Here is an 18,774-nt window from a genome sequence, read left to right as displayed (position 1 = left end):
AGCAGGCGGCTTATTCCATTTGCGTGCAGCATCACGGGTAAATGCTGCTTCACCATGTTCGCTTTGTATTCTAAGCTTCACGAACTGACCCGAGTCTGCCAGGCCAGAGTAGGCGACGAAGCACATCAATGTTTACGGTAATGGGTTGTCCCAAAAACACAAAGTCCCTATTCGTGTAAAAAAAACCAAAAAACAATAAAATAAAATCGAACCTAGATATCGCACCGACGCGTGTTCCATCTTTGCTTTCAACTGATAATGAAGCTCAGTGCCGTTTCACACCCGAACCACGAGACAAAGCGGGAACGTCTGTTCCACCTTGTTCCATTTTTCTTTGTACACTCCTGACACCTTGCACAAGAGAACAAGGGGAGTCGAAGGTGGCCCGATGAAATCCTAAACACAGAAGTGTCTCGGCGTTGAGTGTTTTGCCGGGCAATTACACACCCGTAGCGACAACACATCGGCGTCAACGCCTCAGACCCCCGGGGCCGTGTTTGTCTTGAAACGTTTACTTTCAAAGGATTAATGCTCGCGGGCGCCTGGGTCCTCGCGCCGAGACAAAAAGGCGACGGCAGGAATTCAAACACGCGAGTTCAAACGCACGTCGGCGTAGCGCCGGCGCATTTCGAAGACCTCCGTATTTAGGTTGGACTTTGCGGCCCCTTGTTCGTCCCCGATCGCGACCGGAGCTGATAAATCTGAACGTGGCCTCATATGACGCGCTGGGCTGTGCGGGGAAAATGCGAGTCGTGTTTCCATCCAGCTTCAAACCGCAGCCCAGCTCTCAGCTATCATAAAGGGGAGACAGGTTATGGGAAATTGCCATTTTATTGCTTGTGTGCAAATAGTTTTGCGTCTCCGGAGTGCCTTTCCAGGCATCAAGTGTGAAATTACACAACCCAGTCAATCTTTTGTCTGCCTACTTCTGAAAAAGGGAGCTGTTCCCCACTTCCACCCTGATGTAAGATTAATTTTTACATAATAACTTCCTCACGCCGGTTATGTCGGGTGAAGATCTCGCGCCGCTTTCAACCTGAGCTGCGACTCTTTTGAGACGGGAACATCAACGTTGGTGAACAGTTATTGTTGCGAAGCAACACGGCGAAATCCCAGCTCTTTGCCCAAATAGAAGGCAAATCTTTCAAAAGGTATTTATAACTGCTGATAGATACCACAAGATGGTGTCAGGGCACTACTTATAACTTTAGGAAGCTCCTCAACTCACTCCAACATAGTTGCCTGGGACAGAGATGCTGCAAGGTAGCTGCAAAGTGCGACTTTTCTCTTATGGGAGCTCCTCGACTAACTTCAACATAGCTCCTCGTCACTAAGATGCAACGAGATGGCGGCGAGCCACTACTTTTGTCTTAACGCAGCGCCTTTGCTCACTTCAACAGAGTTCTTTGGGAACAAGATGGTGCCAGCGACCACGTTTGTCGAAATGAAGCACGCCACCTCACTTCAACGTAGTTCGCCGGCCTGCCACAACAGAGCAAAGGGCTACTTTTGTCTAAAATCGAAAGTCATGAATATGCTGGGGTTCTCGGTGAAGTTGTTGGTGTGTCGTAATGGACACGTGTCAGTCGTGCTTCCTCCACCAAAATGTTGTGATGTCAACTTTCGAGACTCGATTGTGCTTGCCTGCTTTTAATGCCCTCTCCTCCGTCCCTCAGCCGTCCTCAATATGGACAACACAGTCGTGGATCTGGAGACCCTACAAGCCCTTTACGAGAATGTGAGTATCAAAAACAACGGGGCGGTGTCACAGTCGCTCCGAAACCGCATTTATTTTTTTTTTATCTTGAAGGGAAAGACGAGTGAGTCTCGCACACACGCGCACACACACACACACACACACGGCGGCTTTGTGTCATCAATCTTGAGCCGTAAACATTACGGCGCTTTACAAAATACATAATCACGCAAAGTGGGGCAACAAAAGGCGCACAGCAACACAACGAAACAGTTTTGCCCTTCTTCTTTCCATTTAGCTTTTATTTTGAAGCCGTCGCTCGCGGCAAACAGAAAGACACCCTTGCACATTTCACACCGTCTGCTATTTAATGGCAGAAGGCGACCAAAGAAGGATTGGGCGAGATGTGATTCATCGCCATTCCAAGCAGCTGAGCGTCCACTGTTAGCATTGTTTTTGTGTGGAAACCACAATTCACACGATTGGCTTTTCCTTCAAAAGCAAAAAGCTCAACTTTTTGCAGAAAAACACCAAATCAATTCAATTAGGCTGTTGTGTTTCCAGAATCAAGCGACATGTTTTTCCACTCGACGCCACTCTACTGTGAAGAGATTTTTCACTTCAGATGTGGAGTTTCCTGCCTCCCTGTTAAAGGGTTGAACCAAAGGACATGGGCATTAGGCACCAAAGCAAAGCGGCTAGCCGCAAAGCGTGTGATGTTCGTAGTGGGCCTGAATAGGGGAGCGGTGATTTAACACGGTAAATATGTTTTTGTCACGCTGGATCTAATCGACTCCAATTTTGCTCTGGGCGAGCGCTCCTCCTCCTCCTCCTCCTCCATCATCAACATGTTTGACAAGGACACTTGCAAGCGCATTGTGCCTTCATAATATTTGCATCAATGCCTGTCGTCGGCATGTTTCAACGCTCCGACAATAAAAGCGCATCTCGTATTCCGAAGGGGCGGTAGGAAACCACCGGGAGCGCACACAGTAAAGAACAGCCTATAAAAATCAGCGTGCGTTCCAGTTTGAAGATGCTGTGAAAACTCTGAATTCCTTTTTGGCCAAGGCCGCATGAAAAGAAGAAGAAAAAAAAGAGCTATTCAAAGGCAGCAAGTAATGAATACCCCTTCTAAAAATGTTTGGAATTGTCTATATCAATAGTGTGAACCATAATTATACCACAAACCTTGACCCCAAGCCCTTTCAAAAATCTCACGGTCTATCGCTGCTTCCTCGCGACAGAAAGCAAAAACTCGTACCGTACGTTGGTTCACTTTTACGTACTTCCTTGACACCAACAACTATTTTCCTCTTTAGCCAGCACTCTGGCGCCATCATGTGGCATATTAAACCATTTTCATCTGCACTCTCAAAATGCAAAAGACACCGGTGGCCAGGTTGCCAGCGCGCCCATATTTGGAAATGCTAACATAGCAACCGGCTAGGAAGTAAACGTGGTGACATTTGGCGCTGGTTTACACGAGATGTAGCCTGCTCCATCTTTCATTGTTGTAAAACAAAGCCGTCGGGGCATGGGTGCATCCTTTGCAGATTTCGGGTGCGTTTGGAAATTCAACCTGGCGCTAGTGCCCGGCGATCTGGCCATACCCCGCTAAGTGCAGTGTGAAAAGGGCTTCAAGGTGTAACGGAAAGAGAACGAAACCTTGGTGAAGTTTTCAGAACTCAACGGAGGATCATTTTCACAACTCAACGGAGGATCAGGTTCGACAGCAAAATCTGTACATCGCCGATGTCGATCCTGGGAACGGGACAAGCTGCCGCTTCCGAACCAACATGTCAAGAGCCTCTCCTAACCTCTCAACCGCTCACCCCGCGATTTGGAAAGGCCTCTCGCCCCTTCTCCTTTCTCCCCCTCCGCCCCTTCGCCGCCTCGGGCTGTGTTATTGAGTGGAGGAGCCAAATTGTTTCCCTTTTGTATTGCGAGACTCCATCCTGTCTGTGGGTCTCCAGACCCCTAAACCACAGTTGGCAGCACAGTCAGCCTGTCTTGAGGAATGCGAGGGGGCTTCTAATGGCTACGCCCTCGCTCGCTCTCCGGCGGCGCAAAAGGACAGGGCTGCTCTCCCTCACTTTCCTCGCCGCGCCTCGGCACAAATACGCTCGCAAACAAACCGAAACCGAGCGAGCTCTGATTTTTTTTTTCTCTCTCTCTCTCTCTTTCTCTCTTTCTGCGGGCGTAGAGTCGCTCAGTCTGCGATCTTGCGGATTATAGTCACTCCTGCGCTTTGAACAATAAGCCATTAAAAGCGGGTCGCAGTGATAGTGGGGAAACGGCTCCCTCCCTTGCAATATCACAAGCCATAATCTGGGCCCAGACTGGCTGTCTGAAGCTCAGACTGCTGACGGTAGCGAAATGTCACGCGGGTCAGTCCGAACCACCGTCCCTCTCGTACGATCTTTTAATGATCGCCCTCTTGATTTTCTTCATGGCGTGCGGCTCCTGATGCCTTTCTATGTTTATTGCCTTATACCCTCGCCCATTCGGAAAGTATTCTTTGCACCTCAGTGCACAGAGACGCTCATAAACGGCGCACTGAGTGACATAAATGAGAGAATTAGCCGTAGTCGGCTCCCTTTGCCCAGAAGCGGAAAAGCGGATAATGAATACCACTTGGCCAACGACTGCTCGAAATCCGCCATCACCGAATATCATCCTACATTCCTTTGCATTTGATATTCCACATGGGGACTGCATTTCCCATGCTAACAACCGTTGCAACATGCCCTTGCAATTCAAAGATCACACGCCCGTGCCTACTTGTCCCCAATTACGCCAAACACCGCTGAGCCGCGCTGCCGCCCTTTGAAACGGATCTGCTTTGCGTTAAATATATTTACACTTGAAAAACGTCTCGAGAGGAGGGCGAAAGGGAGCTCGCCCTTTGCCCGAAGAAGGTGGCGGTGTGCGGAATACTAATGGGACCCTCGGAGCGTTTGATGCACGCTATTGATGTCCGCCGAGGATCCCCGCGAAGGCCGGCCTGCTCGGGGGTTTTTTTTTTTTTGGACAGGACAACTGGGGGAGCGGCAACTTTACGTTCTTCCTTCATCTTCCTGCTTTGGCAGGATATGCAACTGACATGATGAAGCGTTTTTTTAAAATTGCGGGCGTCGCTGGAGTCTATCCCAGCTATCTTCGGGCAGCAGGCGGGGGAAAACCCTGAACTGGTTGCTAGCCAATCTATCTTGAAATATTATGCAACAAAAATTTGGCGTCTATGTACCCGCCCACCCATTATGTCATCAATTAAACAACCACGCGAATCGTTGGTCATCTGCCTGTTAGTGAATAGCTGCAAGCTGTTTGGAATTTTACCAAGTCACAAATTTGGCGAATTTACTGTCGAAAGGCATGCCCGCGCACCGGGAGAAGCTCCGCAACCACCTTCAAGTAACCATCCAAGTTTGTGTTTGCTTGAAGACATTTGAAAATTAAAAAAATAATAATGATAATAAATCCACCTTTCCCAGAGAGCCCAAAATGATGAGATGGAGAGCATTGGGAAACACATGAAGTCCACGCAAGACAAGGAGGGCGCAAAGCCGCTGGACAAGCCCGAGCAGTGAGTCTGCAGTGCACTACTTGCGACTCGAGTCGTCTCAGTGAATGAAATTGAACATCGGTCAACACTCCTCCTTCAGGTTCCTCTTGCAGTTATCCGAGATCCCCAACTTCTCCGAAAGGGTCTTCTGCATCCTTTTCCAGTCCACGTTCTATGAATGCATAACTTCAATTGTCCGCAAAATGGAAATACTACAAAGAACCTGCAAGGTGAGCCACCGTAACACTGAGCTCTTCTCCCCCCCCCCCCCCTTTTTTATTTTCTTTTTTATTAGCATTCGTGTCGTTGACTTCTGTTTGTGCGTGTCTCAGTCTCTTCAGAGCGGAAAGTGCGTATTGCAGGTTCTGGGTCTGGTTCTGGCTTTTGGTAACTTCATGAATGGAGGTAATCGAACCCGCGGGCAGGCTGATGGCTTCACTCTGGACATTCTGCCCAAACTGAAGGACGTGAAGAGCGGCGTAAGTGCTTCCGAGAAAAAGAAATGTTCACGTTGCAATAAGGAGGGGAAATTTTCATGGGAAGGAAAAACCAAATCAAAGGTTGTACAATTTGCTCATGTTTAGAGCGTGATGACCAACGTAACGTAGCATGCTAATGATTAGCATGGGAGTGACAAAGATTAGCTTGAGAGCAAAATGTCTCCTGCTCCTTTTCTATTACGTATATGTCAAATGTCATCATACGATGAGTATTGTGTGCTGGTGTTAGACGAAATGAATCATCAATTTTGTGTTAGCTTCTTGAACTCTGGGTGTGACGGTTACTTTACCTGCAATTTTTTTTTTTTTTTTTTTTTGGAATGCTCTTTGTGCCTGGAATGAATCCGTTCACTTGACATGACATCCCATCGAACAAAACGGTTTCAAAATGAGAGCAAGGGATTGCGTTGACCTTTGAAGGCTCCGCTGGATATAAAAATAGTCGGGGAGGGAAGTTATCGGAAAATCTTGACCTCCCGTGGCTCCCCCCCAAACCTGGAATTAAGAGTCCAGTCTTGGAAGTCGTGGTCGGCATGAAGCCGCGGAGCTTTGGAGGGGAGGCCATCGTGTTTACTCTTCTCGCTCAATCTCACACAGGTCCCAGTCTGCCCTTGGCGCCGCCATATAAGGCCATGATGCTGCTTTTGCGCTGCGGTGGAGGTGGACCGAGCGTTGCATCCATAAAGAACATCCCGCTCTGAATTATGACAGCCGGTCCGAGCGTGTTGTTACATTGTTCCCCCTCATGTCATGATTGATGCCCCCCCCCCCCGACCCCCCTCCTCCTCAGTCCGCTGTTTCTATTTTGGTGTGCCCGCGCACAAATTGAAACGTCCTGCGCCGAGTTGATTAGATTAATAAATAAAGGATTTGGGTTTATTTATTTCGGTCTTTTCCTTTCTTTCAGGATAACTCCCAGAGTCTTTTGTCCTACGTGGTTGCTTACTATCTGAGGCACTTTGATGAGGTATGTTTTCATTTCTGTTTATTTGGATCACTTTTCCGTTCGGGTCCGATTGCCTCAGAAATCCTTCCAGAGCCCTCTTTTCATCTCCTCTCCCGCCAGAGGACACGATGACTTTATCCGTTATCAAATGATTTATTTTTCTTTACGGTATATATTCGGCAAACCGAAATCTCGCTCCTCCTCCGTTTGGCTCGTGATTTTTCTGTCTGCGTTTCACTCTTCATCTCTCGGCCTGGGTTCGTTCAAACGGGCCGTCCGTTCGCTGGCACGGCATCTGAAGAGGCGCCGGTGTAAATAATTAGTTTTCGCCAGATGAGATGAACTCGGCCCCGAGTGCCGCTTGCCAAGATCAACCTGCCTTACGTGCTGGCCGAACCCATAATGGCCTTGGAGCGACAGTGATGGAGAGGAGTGTGATGATTTTTTTTTCCTGTTTGCCCCGCTTAATTGGTCCTTAATGTGTTGCAAAACCAAACAGATCTTCTCCGACTCGTTTGAATTGTTCGTAAGTGCGCGAGGGCCATTTAAAACATTTCTATCAATCCGGCCCCCGCCGTCGATAATGTACACAAGCGCGAGGCCTTGCTCAAGTCGGGGAGCCTCCGGTGTTTCTCTGCATGAATGCGCGTGTTGTGTTTCACCAGCACGCTGGAAGAGAGACGTGCGCCTACCCCCTGCCCGAGCCGCACGACCTCTTCCAGGCCTCCCAGATGAAGTTCGAGGACTTTCAAAAGGACCTGCGCAAGCTACGGAGAGATCTGACCGGTAAGGTCACCGCCGAGCCTGGACGCTCGCTTGCTGCCCGCCCGCCCGCCTTTCCCTTCGGCTGCTTTTAAGTGTGACCCCGAGGTGTTATTTGTTTATGGGCAACGCGTGAGGAAAGGCGAAGCCCTGAATTATGCATGAGGCCTTTAACTTCACGCGCGGAAACGGAAACTAATTTTCCCCAAAAGCCGAGCATGCTACGGCCGCGGTCGGATCGGCGGAGGTGTGTCAACTTGCCAGATAACATCTGGTTGTTGTCGAGACGACAAGCAGAAACAGATGCGAATGGTTCGGGGACGAGACCCCCGTGGGTTCGGCAGAGAGCTCCTCATGAAATTGAGATCAGCGTATAGAATGGAGGTGCTGCTTTTACTTTCAGCCAGAGTAAACCCTTGAAGAAATGGCTGGAAAATTTGGAGATTTAAGCATGATGTTCATTGCGTCCCGTTTGCAACGACGTCCGCGGAAAATCCAGAAATTTTGCGGTATTACGTCACATTTTTGTCAACTCATCTTTGATGCGCACGCTACTTTTTTTTTTTTTTTAATCTGAGACCCACCAAGCAGGATGTACAGGAAGAATGATCATTAATGTCGCTAAAACGGAAATGTTACAACCCCCCCCCCCCCCAGGGCAGTTTGTAATATAGTGCTTCACATAGTTGACACGGTACAAAAGTACCAGTCATCTGAAACCCAACAATATATGATCATACTGATCAATACTGATCATTTGAATGAGGTGTGTTGGAGGAGGGAGATGTCCCAAAACAGGCTGGACAGGACGTGCCCCCCCCCCCCCCCTGAATCTCGCGGTTTCAGAACAAAGTATCAGGAGTGTACATTGTTGTCTCCTGTAACTGAACCAGATGCCCCATTCACGATCACCCTGTTATTGAACCCCCCCCCCCGCCCCCCCCCTCCATAACACTCATCTCTAATATTGGAAAACCCGTATAGAAATTGAATGGATGGATAATCCGGGATTTTGATTGACCTCCGTCATGGAAAGGTTTGAGATGCAATCATCATCAGCAATGGAGGCAAAAACAACAAACGTGAATGCATTGCGGGGGGGGGGGGGGGGGGTGCGCTTTTCTGTCCTGCTCACTGCGGTGGCCCACATTTTCATGGCATCTACGGAAATCTACCATATGCTGTCACGTCTCCATCATCTAGAACTCGAAATTCGTTAGATTTTTGGCAGCAGAATCTCTCCTCGTGTCTGAGGCAATTGTTATTTGAAAAAAAAAGAAGCGAGCTCAATCTGGTTAAACGTTCCCTCCTGAAAACACACGGAAAAATAATTTGATTGATCGATCAAGATCTCTGCGTGCTGCTTGGCTTCCACTTGGACACCAAGTGAAGACCGAACGAACGCGGCTGTTGGGAAATGGCTCATTTCTCTTTCTTGAAGCATTCGGCAGCACTTTCCAAGTCCCGACTTGTGCACGGGCGCTTACAAATGTTCTTTTTGTGCAAATAATAAAGCGCCATTTTGTCCCCATGGTCAATTCCTCAAACGAGGTCTGGTCGCTGGGATGTTTTATGCGCCTTTGCTGCTAAACCAATCAGTTTGTGCCCTACGCTTTTGCCAGATAGCCTCCCCCCCCCCCCCCCCCGGCGTAATTTGTAACTTGTGAACATTTAATCACTCACGCAGGGTAGGAGAATGGACTTGTATGACGGCGTTGTCGCAAACTGCCCGCACGTAAAAATCTCATCCCCCCCTGGCTCAATCCGCGGAACTCGTCATTACCGAGCGAGGTCCCCGACAGACGCGGGCTTCCCGAATGGGAGGCTGGGGTGTTCCGATAAGCACCAAACATGACATCGGCTAAGGCAGAGAATACGAGCGGGGGTCGTTGGGTCCCACTAGGAGAGGCGACATATGGTTTCTGAATTTCAAACACAAACGCATATCCTTCGCTCCTCGTGGGCCTCATCGACATTGCAAATGTATTGGAGACGGAGCGAGGAAAATATACAGGCGGTGATTCGTGACCCCGACACGACGTCTACTCACGCAGCATTCGCATCCTTTTCTTTCAGCGTGCTCCAGAGAGACAGAAAAAGTATGCAAGCTGTCCTCAGAAGACAACCTGCAGCCCTTCAAGGACAAAATGGATGAGTTTGTTCGCCAGGGTGAGTTACTCTCACTTTGTCACTTTTCGGACATACATCCACAGTTTGACACAGAATGTACGGAATTCCGGCAGGATACAGGATGCGGTACATCGTCCGGCTTTATCCTTTTTCCTATTTAAAATTGTACTTTGCTTCCCTTCCGCTTCAAATTGACCTTACTTATGTCAGTCAGGCGCATTGTTGCCGTCGCGGTCAGCACGTCTGCTTCACGCTTCTGTGGTTTTGGGTTTGAGTCTCAGACCTCTGTGCTCGCGTGGGTTTTCTCTCGGCGCCTACCGCAACTTCAAAAACACGCTAGGTTGAATGAAGGCTCGAAATCAGGGGTGCCCAAGTCAGGTCCTCGAGAGCCCCTGTCCGGTTCGTTTTAGTCTCCCTGCTCCACCACAACGGATTCAAATGATCAGAATCGTCATCAGGCTTCGACGTGCGACCCGCAATGTAATTGGGCCGATCACCAGTCCAGGGTGTACGCCCCGCAAAAGCCGCTCACCTTGTTGAACGCGCCTCCGTCTACCTGATCAAAATCAAACAAACCTTTGCTATCAGATGTTTACCAATAGGGCTGCTCAAATGATGATGATAAATTGAGGTGCACCTCCTCTTTCACCGCTTATGTTTCAGAATGCCATTACCCGACCACAACCGTATAGGAAAAGTGCTTTCATTTATGCCCTTTCACACTTCTAATCCACGTACGGCTTCATTTTATCCAAGTGGGTTTTATAAGCAGTAGAATCCATCTTCCAAATCGCGGCTTGTAGACTTGTAGACGTCGCATTTCACATGTCAACAAGCCCCACTGAGAGTGGCTTTCCCTCGCCTCGGTCTCGCATGGTTTTGCTTCCATAAATATTCACATTACCCAATATCTCCCGGAGGAATCAAAGATGAGAGGAAAAAGTGTTGTCAGGCTGGCCAAACGACAAGAATCGACTCAAATCTTTACCGGAGACTTAGTATGCATTCGACATTGCCGTTAATTCACGACAGTGCATCTTTAAGTTTAAAAGTCTTGATGTTTTTGTGCAAGGGAACCATAAACGCGAACTGAGACGTGAGAGCTCGTCACCAGATCGACACGGAAATCTTGATCTCGTTGATATTTCGGAACGGTGACAACAACCACATCTTCGGTGGTTTAGCCGTAAAACAAAACGATGTTTATTTATGTCTTTATTTTTTTTACAGTGCGTCGCGTTCCGCATCCCGATTGGCTAAGGGACTGTCGACCAATGTCAACAGTCTCCGCGCTTCGCCTACAGCTCGCCAAATTTACGTTTGCAACAAAAACAGGTTTTGATCTTTGGTTTCATTCGACAGTACAGGATTGTTGTGTGTAATGATTTTGAAAAAAAAAATAAAATAAAGCTAACTTAGCAGCGTCATGATGCTAAGTTTATGGTCGTCATGGTAACGAAAGCCTTACCGAGGAGTTAAGCGGGCGGGGTGAGCCGTGGCTCCATTTCATATTCAGGCCGTTGAGCGCCAATGAAGCAATACTCGCATTTATGTTGCCGTGTTTGACTATCGTGAAGAACTTTTACGGGCCGCGAAGGATAGTTGACACGCGTCCTGCAAAAAAAGAAATAAAATAAAATAAATAAAAAGCCATTACGCTGACGTTAAATAGGGAAGCTTCAGAATTAGGAAAGCGCTATTGTGTCGCTTTTGTTGCACAACCGTAGCCAGCAACATTGTTTGCCGGGTGTTTTTATATAACAATAAATGCATTTGTCTTCTGTTGGCTTTGACCCAGGCGACATTTAACTGTCTGTGACCAATCTCTCTGAAGGAACATGCCACAGGCTTCGCGCCGACTGCTTTTGTATTCAAATGAGGAAGTCTAACGCGGAGCATATGTGGCTCGGCGGTAAAGCTCGCTGTCCATTTTTTTTTTCTTTTTTTTTTTAAAGGAAGTCTGCAGATGAAAAGCTCCTGGCGCCCCGCGTTACTCCCCTCGCTCCCCTCGGTCCCCTCTCTCATGCGCTCCCTTTCTGGGTTGGGAGAGAGAAATATGGAAGCTCCCGCTTTGATTCACATGACAAGGTTTTTCCTCGGAGAGACGAATGCGAGCGTGGAAGTTTCACTCGCTTGGCTCCAGACGGGATTCTTGGGGTTCCGCCACTGTGGCGTTAGAAAAGAGGAGGAGGAGGGGGGTGGAGAACACTCAAAACAAAACAAGAAAACATCCAAATGTCATATTTTTTTTGTTATTTCGCTAATCTCCAAAAAGGCCCGCGGTTTTAACTGTTTCTGGCTCCATAGTTTTGAACCGCCTTAGTTTGTTTTCTGGCCATGAAACTAACCACAGGATCACAGTGGAACCGGACATGTTGGGAATCCGTTGTTTGGTCTCGCTGCTTTTTAAAATTTTTTTTTTTGCCGCTCGCTTCACAAAGTCTTTCGCCGTTCTTTGGGCCCGGTTGGATAATCTGTTTCTGATGGACCTCCAAATTATGAGGGCAGGATTGCATCCATTCACCCCAAATCTTCTCAAAACCGCCGTGAGACGTTTTTCATCTTTTGCTCACCATATAATTGCCAAGCTAAGTAATGACTGTTACTTTTCTATCGTCACTGTCCGATGATAGCGCAGGTATCCCCCCCCCCCCCCCCCCCGGGCTTTGCCAAACTACGCCTGGAACGCAGAGAAAATCCTTCTGCTTGCTTTCTGTCAAACAATAAAATCACAAAATTTTGAGGGAAAATGTTTTTCATCAGAAGGTGACTGCTTATCCATCAACCGTGCAGTTTTTATTGCACTTGTCCCGAATAAGGTCACAGTTGAGTTGAAGCCTTCCCAGCTGACCGAGAGCGCGTAGAGACGATTAACCCACTACTTTTTTTTTTTTTTCCTTTTTGAAGTACTTGGAGAAAACGCACATAAGCACAGCCCAAACGTGTCAACTGCACAAGCGAAAGTTCCGTAGCTAAGATTCGACAGACAGTCATGCCAACCACTCGGTCACCGTGTCAAAAGATTGCCGACAAACACGTCACCAACGCGGACGAGGTGCCGCTCACTTTCAACATCCCGGTGAATCGCGTTGTGGAAAAGAAAGGGGACCAGCTCGGTAGCGATATGCGCAACGGGGCACAAGTTTGCTGTTGTGCTTGGTTGCCATAGCAATGGGCAGAAACTGACCCCCCCTCACCCCCCCATGGTGATTTTGAAGAGAAAGACTGTGCCGAAAGAAAGCTTTCCGGCTGGAGTTTGCGTTAAGGCAAATGGAAAAGGCTGGGCGGACGGGGAGAAAATGAGAGAGTGGCTCGGTGAGGCGAACGTGAAGAGACCGGATGGGTTTTTTTGGGGGGGTTTTTCCCACGCCTGGATGAGGATTGATCCATAAATGATATGTGTATAAAGTTAAATGCATAAATACCACCAAACTCAGTTTTGCTCCCGTTGCCTTTTTTTTTTTTTTTTTTTTTTAATACGCTCAAGTGCATTATCACCATAACCCACACGGCGCCTTTTAATCCGGCGCACCGTATGATCGTGAAAATACGCTACTTACTTTTCTCAAGGAACAAAGCTCGATATGAAGCCTCGTTAATATTTATCATAAGATATTGACGAGCTGTCATCCCGCAGGAATTGGACTGTTGGCTCGATGGGTGATTTAGCGCCGTGCAATCGCATCGGTCCCAACGGGTTTCTCCGAGATCTTAAGATGCTGCTCTGGCTTCAATTACACATCGCAACCAGATATTCCCGGGATAAGAGCTGAACATTGATTTGCGCCAGGAAAGATTATCTGTTCTATCCGCAGTCGTGTCTGCCTCCCAAAACGAACCCATGAGGAGAATTGACTCGAGGACATGGTCAACCATTGACAGTTTAATGCGGCTTTAGCGTACGTTTATTGACCGCGAAGACAACCGGCTCCCTCTTTGACTATTATACGGCAGTACAGTTGACGGCGCGACCCAAGGGGGGGTGGACATACGGCTGAATCGAATCCGCTGTTGCTCTTATTCTATTTGAAAATAGGGAGCCTGCGGATCAGAAATAAGATAAGTTAACCGCCATCGAGCCAGGCTGTCGCACTCCACCGCGACTCCAAGTGAGCCGGATGCTCGCTGAGATTAGCGCTCTGTAGCCTGCTCGAAATGTCCACGAGTGCCGCAGTTTTTTTTTTTTTGCACCAGGGACCTGTTTTCGATGCAAAGTAATATTTTGACGGACTAGCAAAGAAACCGAAATATGATTGAAATATTGACCTGACCATCACGGCCACGCTGCTCTGTGATTTTTGTTTTGGTCTTCGTCACGACACCGAGATGTGTTTGCGGGGAGCGGTTTTGAAGGCCGCTTTTGTGCGAGTTGGTGGCCGAAATATTACTCGGAGCAGACTTGCCGAGTGAGAATCACCCGTCGCGTTAAAACTGTAAGACTGATGATTTTAGTCTCGTAAATGTAGCTTTTTTTTTTTTTTTTTTTCTTGGAACTCGTCTCATCCGTCGGCTTTTCTCCCTTTACGAGCTTTAAGTTAAGAGCAAGTTTCAGAGTGGAGTGGGAAAAAATGGGGGGAGTTAAGATATTGTAATGTCAAGGGCTGCAGCTATCGACTATTTTGGTATTCGGATATCCTGCTGAAAAATACTGTCGAATAATTGGGTATTCGGATTAAAAAGAGGGGGGGGGGTGTCGGTGGTCGAGTGGTTAGCGTGTCGACCTCACAGTGCAGAGGTCGTGGGTTCGATCCCGGCTCCGGCCTTCCTGTTTGGAGTTTGCATGTTCTCCCTTTGCCTGCGTGGGTTTTCCCCGGGTACTCCAGTTTCCTCCCACATTCCCCAAAATTGCACGGCAGGCTGATTGAACACTCCAAATTGTCCGTAGGTGTGAGTGTGAGCATGGATGGTTGTTCATCTGTGTGTGCCTTGCGATTGGCTGGCGACCGGTTCAGGGTGTCCCCCGCCTACTGCCCGAAGATTAGATCTTTTTTTTTTTTTTTTTGCTCAAGAAGATGCAAAAATTCCACTTCATCATGAATGACCAACTGGTGTTCCTTTTTTAAAATTAATCAACATTTTATACTTGCATTAAAACTGCAGAGCAGCACACAATTTTCCATTCTCGGCCTTTTTTAAACCAAATGTTATCAAATGAATCCACAAACATTTTTTTGCTCATCTTAACCTCCTCACCCTCGCCTTCCACCTCGCACCTTTCGCACCGCACAGCCATCCGTCTCCATCCAGAGACAACAGCACAAAGAGGCACTTGTGCTTGCGCTCGCTCGGAATCATTTGTCAGTTGCGCAACGGCGAAGCGAGCCGGCGCTGCAGCCGCTCGGTGGCACACCAGCGACCGCGAAAACAACTGTTGGTTTAAGCGACGATGGCGGGCGGGACGGCTCGTGTACATACAAGTCCGCCTGCCAGCGATCTCATCCCCCTGCCGCGCATTCCTCGCGCGGCTCTCGTTTTTTCCACAAAATGCCCCTTTTTTTTTTCTCTTCTTTCTCTTTTTCAGCCCAAACTGAGCTGGAAACGCGGGAGAAACAACTGGCAGACACGCAAAACACGTAAGCCCTTTGATCTTTCTTTCAGGATTAGTCCGGAGGCTTCTTCACCTTCTCTCCGGTCGGTGATTCCTCTTATTCCATTTCGTGGGTTACATAAGGCGTGCTCTTGTGCGTCAAAGCCCTGATTTGTGAGTTTGGAAGTAAATGGCAACACGGAAAGATAAATCCGGCAAAGCCTTCAATGCCATATTCACAGAGGAATCTAATCTTGGCGCTTTGTCAATATTTAGGGCTTCTGGTTCCTTCGGTTATGAGGAAGGTGCAGGCCATGGTTCCGGGGGGCGGGGGCTCAGTAGACGGGAGCCTACCCCACGCACACCCCCACGTGCGGTGTCTGCGTTGTTTATCTAAGCGAAGCGAGAGTAGACAGCCTTGGCTCCAGGTTTCTGTTACGGCTGCTGAGGAATGCGTTCCTACGGCGCACTCCAAACAAAGAGAGCCCAACCTGTCCACTGTATTGATCCACTGCAAACGGGCTCCCCGTTCAACACCTTGACGCGCGTCGTCGCGCGGCACCGGCGATTCTGATGGATCGTTGGCGCGCGGCCCTCCCGCCTTTTACGCCCTAAACACGTGTCCGCCAAGGTTCAAGGTTTTAAGGTTTCTCTTTATTTGATACTAAATCAGCTTCAATTTTTTTTTTTTCCCCCCCCGCGATTTGGATGCCATTGATATTTTCACTCTTCATTTTTACACACACACACACACACTGGCTAATGGAACGAAAGCAGAATGAAGGACTGCCGGTTAGCGTGCCTTCGTCACAGTCGGGAGGTTCTTGGTTCGAATGGTTGTTTCCGGCGAGGGTGTCCCCTGCATCTCGCCCAAAGTCGGCTAGGAGAGGCACCACGAAATAATGGATGCATAGATTGTTGACTTTACTACCGGGTTAGCATAGCTAAGCGATACACCACATCGCGTTGTGGCTTAAATTCAAATTTCTCAAGTCTGTTGTCTGAATTCACTGTTTTGTTTCGAAAAAGCATCAAATCCCAAGATAAGATTGCTTTGACTACACCAATTTTATTTTTTTTCGCAATAACTGACTTGTTTTATCTCGTGCTGTAATAGGTTTTTTTTTTTTTTTTGTCCTCCTGCTCCTTTAGCTTCTTGGAGCTGAGCACATCCTTCTCAGTCAAACCCAAACCGGGAGAAAAGGAGGCGTCGCCCAACACTCTTTTCGGCCTTTGGCACGAGTTTTCCACGGATTTTAAAGAACAGTGGAAGAAGCAGAACAAGCTGATGCTAAAGGAACGGTGAGTTACACAGGCCCTGGATTAGAGCGCTAGAATGTTGATGAATAGACTGCTTGTTTGCTAGCTAGCTTGGGGAATTCAACAATTGTTCCCAACTCTTGAACAAGTTCAAGTGTGTCGCGCTCACGCCGTAGATCCTATCGCGGTCGTTCGGCTTCCTCGGCCCCTGTAATGAAAAGAACGCACCCGGCATCCACTTGGCTTCCAGTGCTGTGATGGATACACCGATTACAATGCAGGACAACAGAAAGCAAATTGGTCCATTACGCCGCATGAAGATCACATCGTGATACTCGTCCAAAGGCCCCGAGTGAGAAGCTGGCAGCAAAGCATACAAACAGAATGGGAAAGCGTTAACCCTTTGACCTTTGGCCCCGAGCTATCGTGCGGCTTTCGCCGTGCGACGGCGGTCGTGCAGTTAAAGATTGTAATCTTCCCTCACGCGGCGCTGGCACTGACGGGTCAAGTTATCGCTGCCCTCTTCTTTAAGCGAACAAGACAACTCGCCAAAATGCTCAACCACTTCCGAACCTGAATTTTTTTATTAGGGTTGAAGTGATCATCGCTCAACAGGTCATGGTCATGTTTTTTTTTTTTGTTTGTTTGTTTTTGTGAACAGAACACAGGTCACAGTTTTATGAGGATCGTGTAAGTTTTTGGCGATCGAAACTAGGGCTGAGATGTCAGGAATGGACAAAAATGTGATCATGTTCTGACAATCATTTTCTTGACTTTTGATTAAGGCAATTTTTTTTTCTATTTTGTTGAACAACAGGGTACATCGTGGCTGATTTTCAAATCTTTTAATACGGAACTTTATTTGCTAAATTGGATCGCGATGACTTTATTCTTGGAAAATAAAGCCATGGATTCTTTATTATGTACTTTTTTTTCCTCTTAGAATTACTGACTTTGTTTGGGGAAAATTCAGACTGGATTTCAAAGGCAAATTTTTTTTCCCCTCAGAAAATTCCGTCTTAATTTTGGCAAAATATGAAGAAAAAAAATGTAAGTTTTCCCCGATAATATTATTATTTTTTTTTGTGACCCAACAACACATTCCGATTTCGTAATTCACAGACACCCAAACCAAGTTAAGAAATAATGCAGAAGGAGGTTTCCGCTCCGTATTACATATTTTTACACGTAACAAATTCCAAAGCGTGTGGCAAGAATAATGCTTCAGTTTCTATTTTGTGCTTTGCGTTTTAGGCTGAAGATGGCGGAGGAGTGTTTCAAACAGGCCAAGGAGAAAGCATCCTACAACGTCAAACCCAAACACGCGACTGGAATAGTACGTCGTCCTTTTTCTTCATCTGAGTTCTGCCGGTCTACTCTGTTTTATCTCAAGTAGTCTCATGAAAAACAACGCCCCGCCCCCCCGCCCCCCGCCCCCAAATAAAAACATCTTTTCTCTGTTCCGCAGAAAGCAAAGCTGGGCCAGAAGATGTAAAGCAGAGAAGGGTAATTTCCGAGGCTACTGCGAAAGTACAATCGGACGTGACGCATCAGTCATTTTTACTCCAAAGTATTCATTTTTTTTCTTTTTTTTAAGAAATCTATTTAATACCATCGCAAGTTGGCCCATTTTAAGCGTATCAGGCGTGGAATGCTCAGCCCGCTTCTGGCAGCACTTATTGAGTTATTGCTTGCAAAAGACAAACTCGACCCTCGGGGATTTGAGCCTGGATGCCAGAAAATGCTCGGCGCAAATTCATAGCAACACTGTATCCGTGCGTTGGATTTTTTATTTTTTATTTTTGAAGGCATATGTAGAGGGTCTTTGTTTTTCCCCGCGTGCAATATCTCCGTCTACTTTCCGGACAAAGCGTTTTACAAGATAGATAACCCTGACAAAGTGCCTTATCGCACACGAGAGTTGACAAATGAGTGCTGGACAACGTGGATTTTAAAAAACGTGCCATTCGTAATTCGATATTTGCATTTAAAAGAAAAAGGGCAAAAAATGTGTCTTTACTTTTTTGGTAGCCACATGTTTAGCCCCTCCTTTGCGGCATTCGCTCATCCTCGAAAGGTCACCCCCCCCCCCCCCCACCTCTTATAAAAGTGATCGTGATGTGATGTCATCGAGCTAAAATCGTTCGCTTTTCTTTTAATTCTTATGGAGGCCATTTTGTTGTTTTGTCATCTTCCTCTCATCCACTCAAATGTGCTCACGGAGCAACAAGATCACATGACATGTTTTGGATGGGATACCTTTTGACCCTTGAAAAAGATATCGATGTATAGATCTATATTTATTGAATAAAATAATTTACATTCATTTTACATTTTGGTGGGTCTTTCCTGCTTTCCTGTTTGTCAGCGGCCGTGCAGCGAAAT

At 47.5% G+C, this 18,774-nt stretch overlaps 1 protein-coding gene across 1 annotated transcript in view; it reads left to right on the top strand.

Annotated features, from left to right (window-relative positions):
* fmn2a (formin 2a) overlaps positions 1 to 18,720 on the top strand; it is a 34,856-nt gene extending 16,136 nt beyond the window's left edge. The window contains exons 7-17 of the mRNA XM_086122246.1: positions 1,677 to 1,738; positions 5,194 to 5,285; positions 5,365 to 5,494; positions 5,597 to 5,743; positions 6,672 to 6,731; positions 7,376 to 7,496; positions 9,549 to 9,641; positions 15,124 to 15,175; positions 16,282 to 16,431; positions 17,644 to 17,725; positions 17,858 to 18,720. Of these exons, the coding sequence (XP_085978372.1) occupies positions 1,677 to 1,738; positions 5,194 to 5,285; positions 5,365 to 5,494; positions 5,597 to 5,743; positions 6,672 to 6,731; positions 7,376 to 7,496; positions 9,549 to 9,641; positions 15,124 to 15,175; positions 16,282 to 16,431; positions 17,644 to 17,725; positions 17,858 to 17,884 (1,016 nt within the window). The 3' untranslated portion in view covers positions 17,885 to 18,720. The remainder of the gene's footprint in view (positions 1 to 1,676; positions 1,739 to 5,193; positions 5,286 to 5,364; positions 5,495 to 5,596; positions 5,744 to 6,671; positions 6,732 to 7,375; positions 7,497 to 9,548; positions 9,642 to 15,123; positions 15,176 to 16,281; positions 16,432 to 17,643; positions 17,726 to 17,857) is intronic.
* The last annotated feature ends 54 nt before the right edge of the window (positions 18,721 to 18,774 follow it).

The sequence above is a fragment of the Hippocampus guttulatus genome, chromosome 10 (assembly GCF_054856545.1).
Source record: "Hippocampus guttulatus isolate MCC_2025c chromosome 10, RoL_Hgut_1.0, whole genome shotgun sequence".
NCBI lineage: Eukaryota > Metazoa > Chordata > Actinopteri > Syngnathiformes > Syngnathidae > Hippocampus > Hippocampus guttulatus.
The sequence above is the reverse complement of the archived record's forward strand: the minus strand, read 5'-3'. Positions and strand labels throughout refer to the sequence as shown.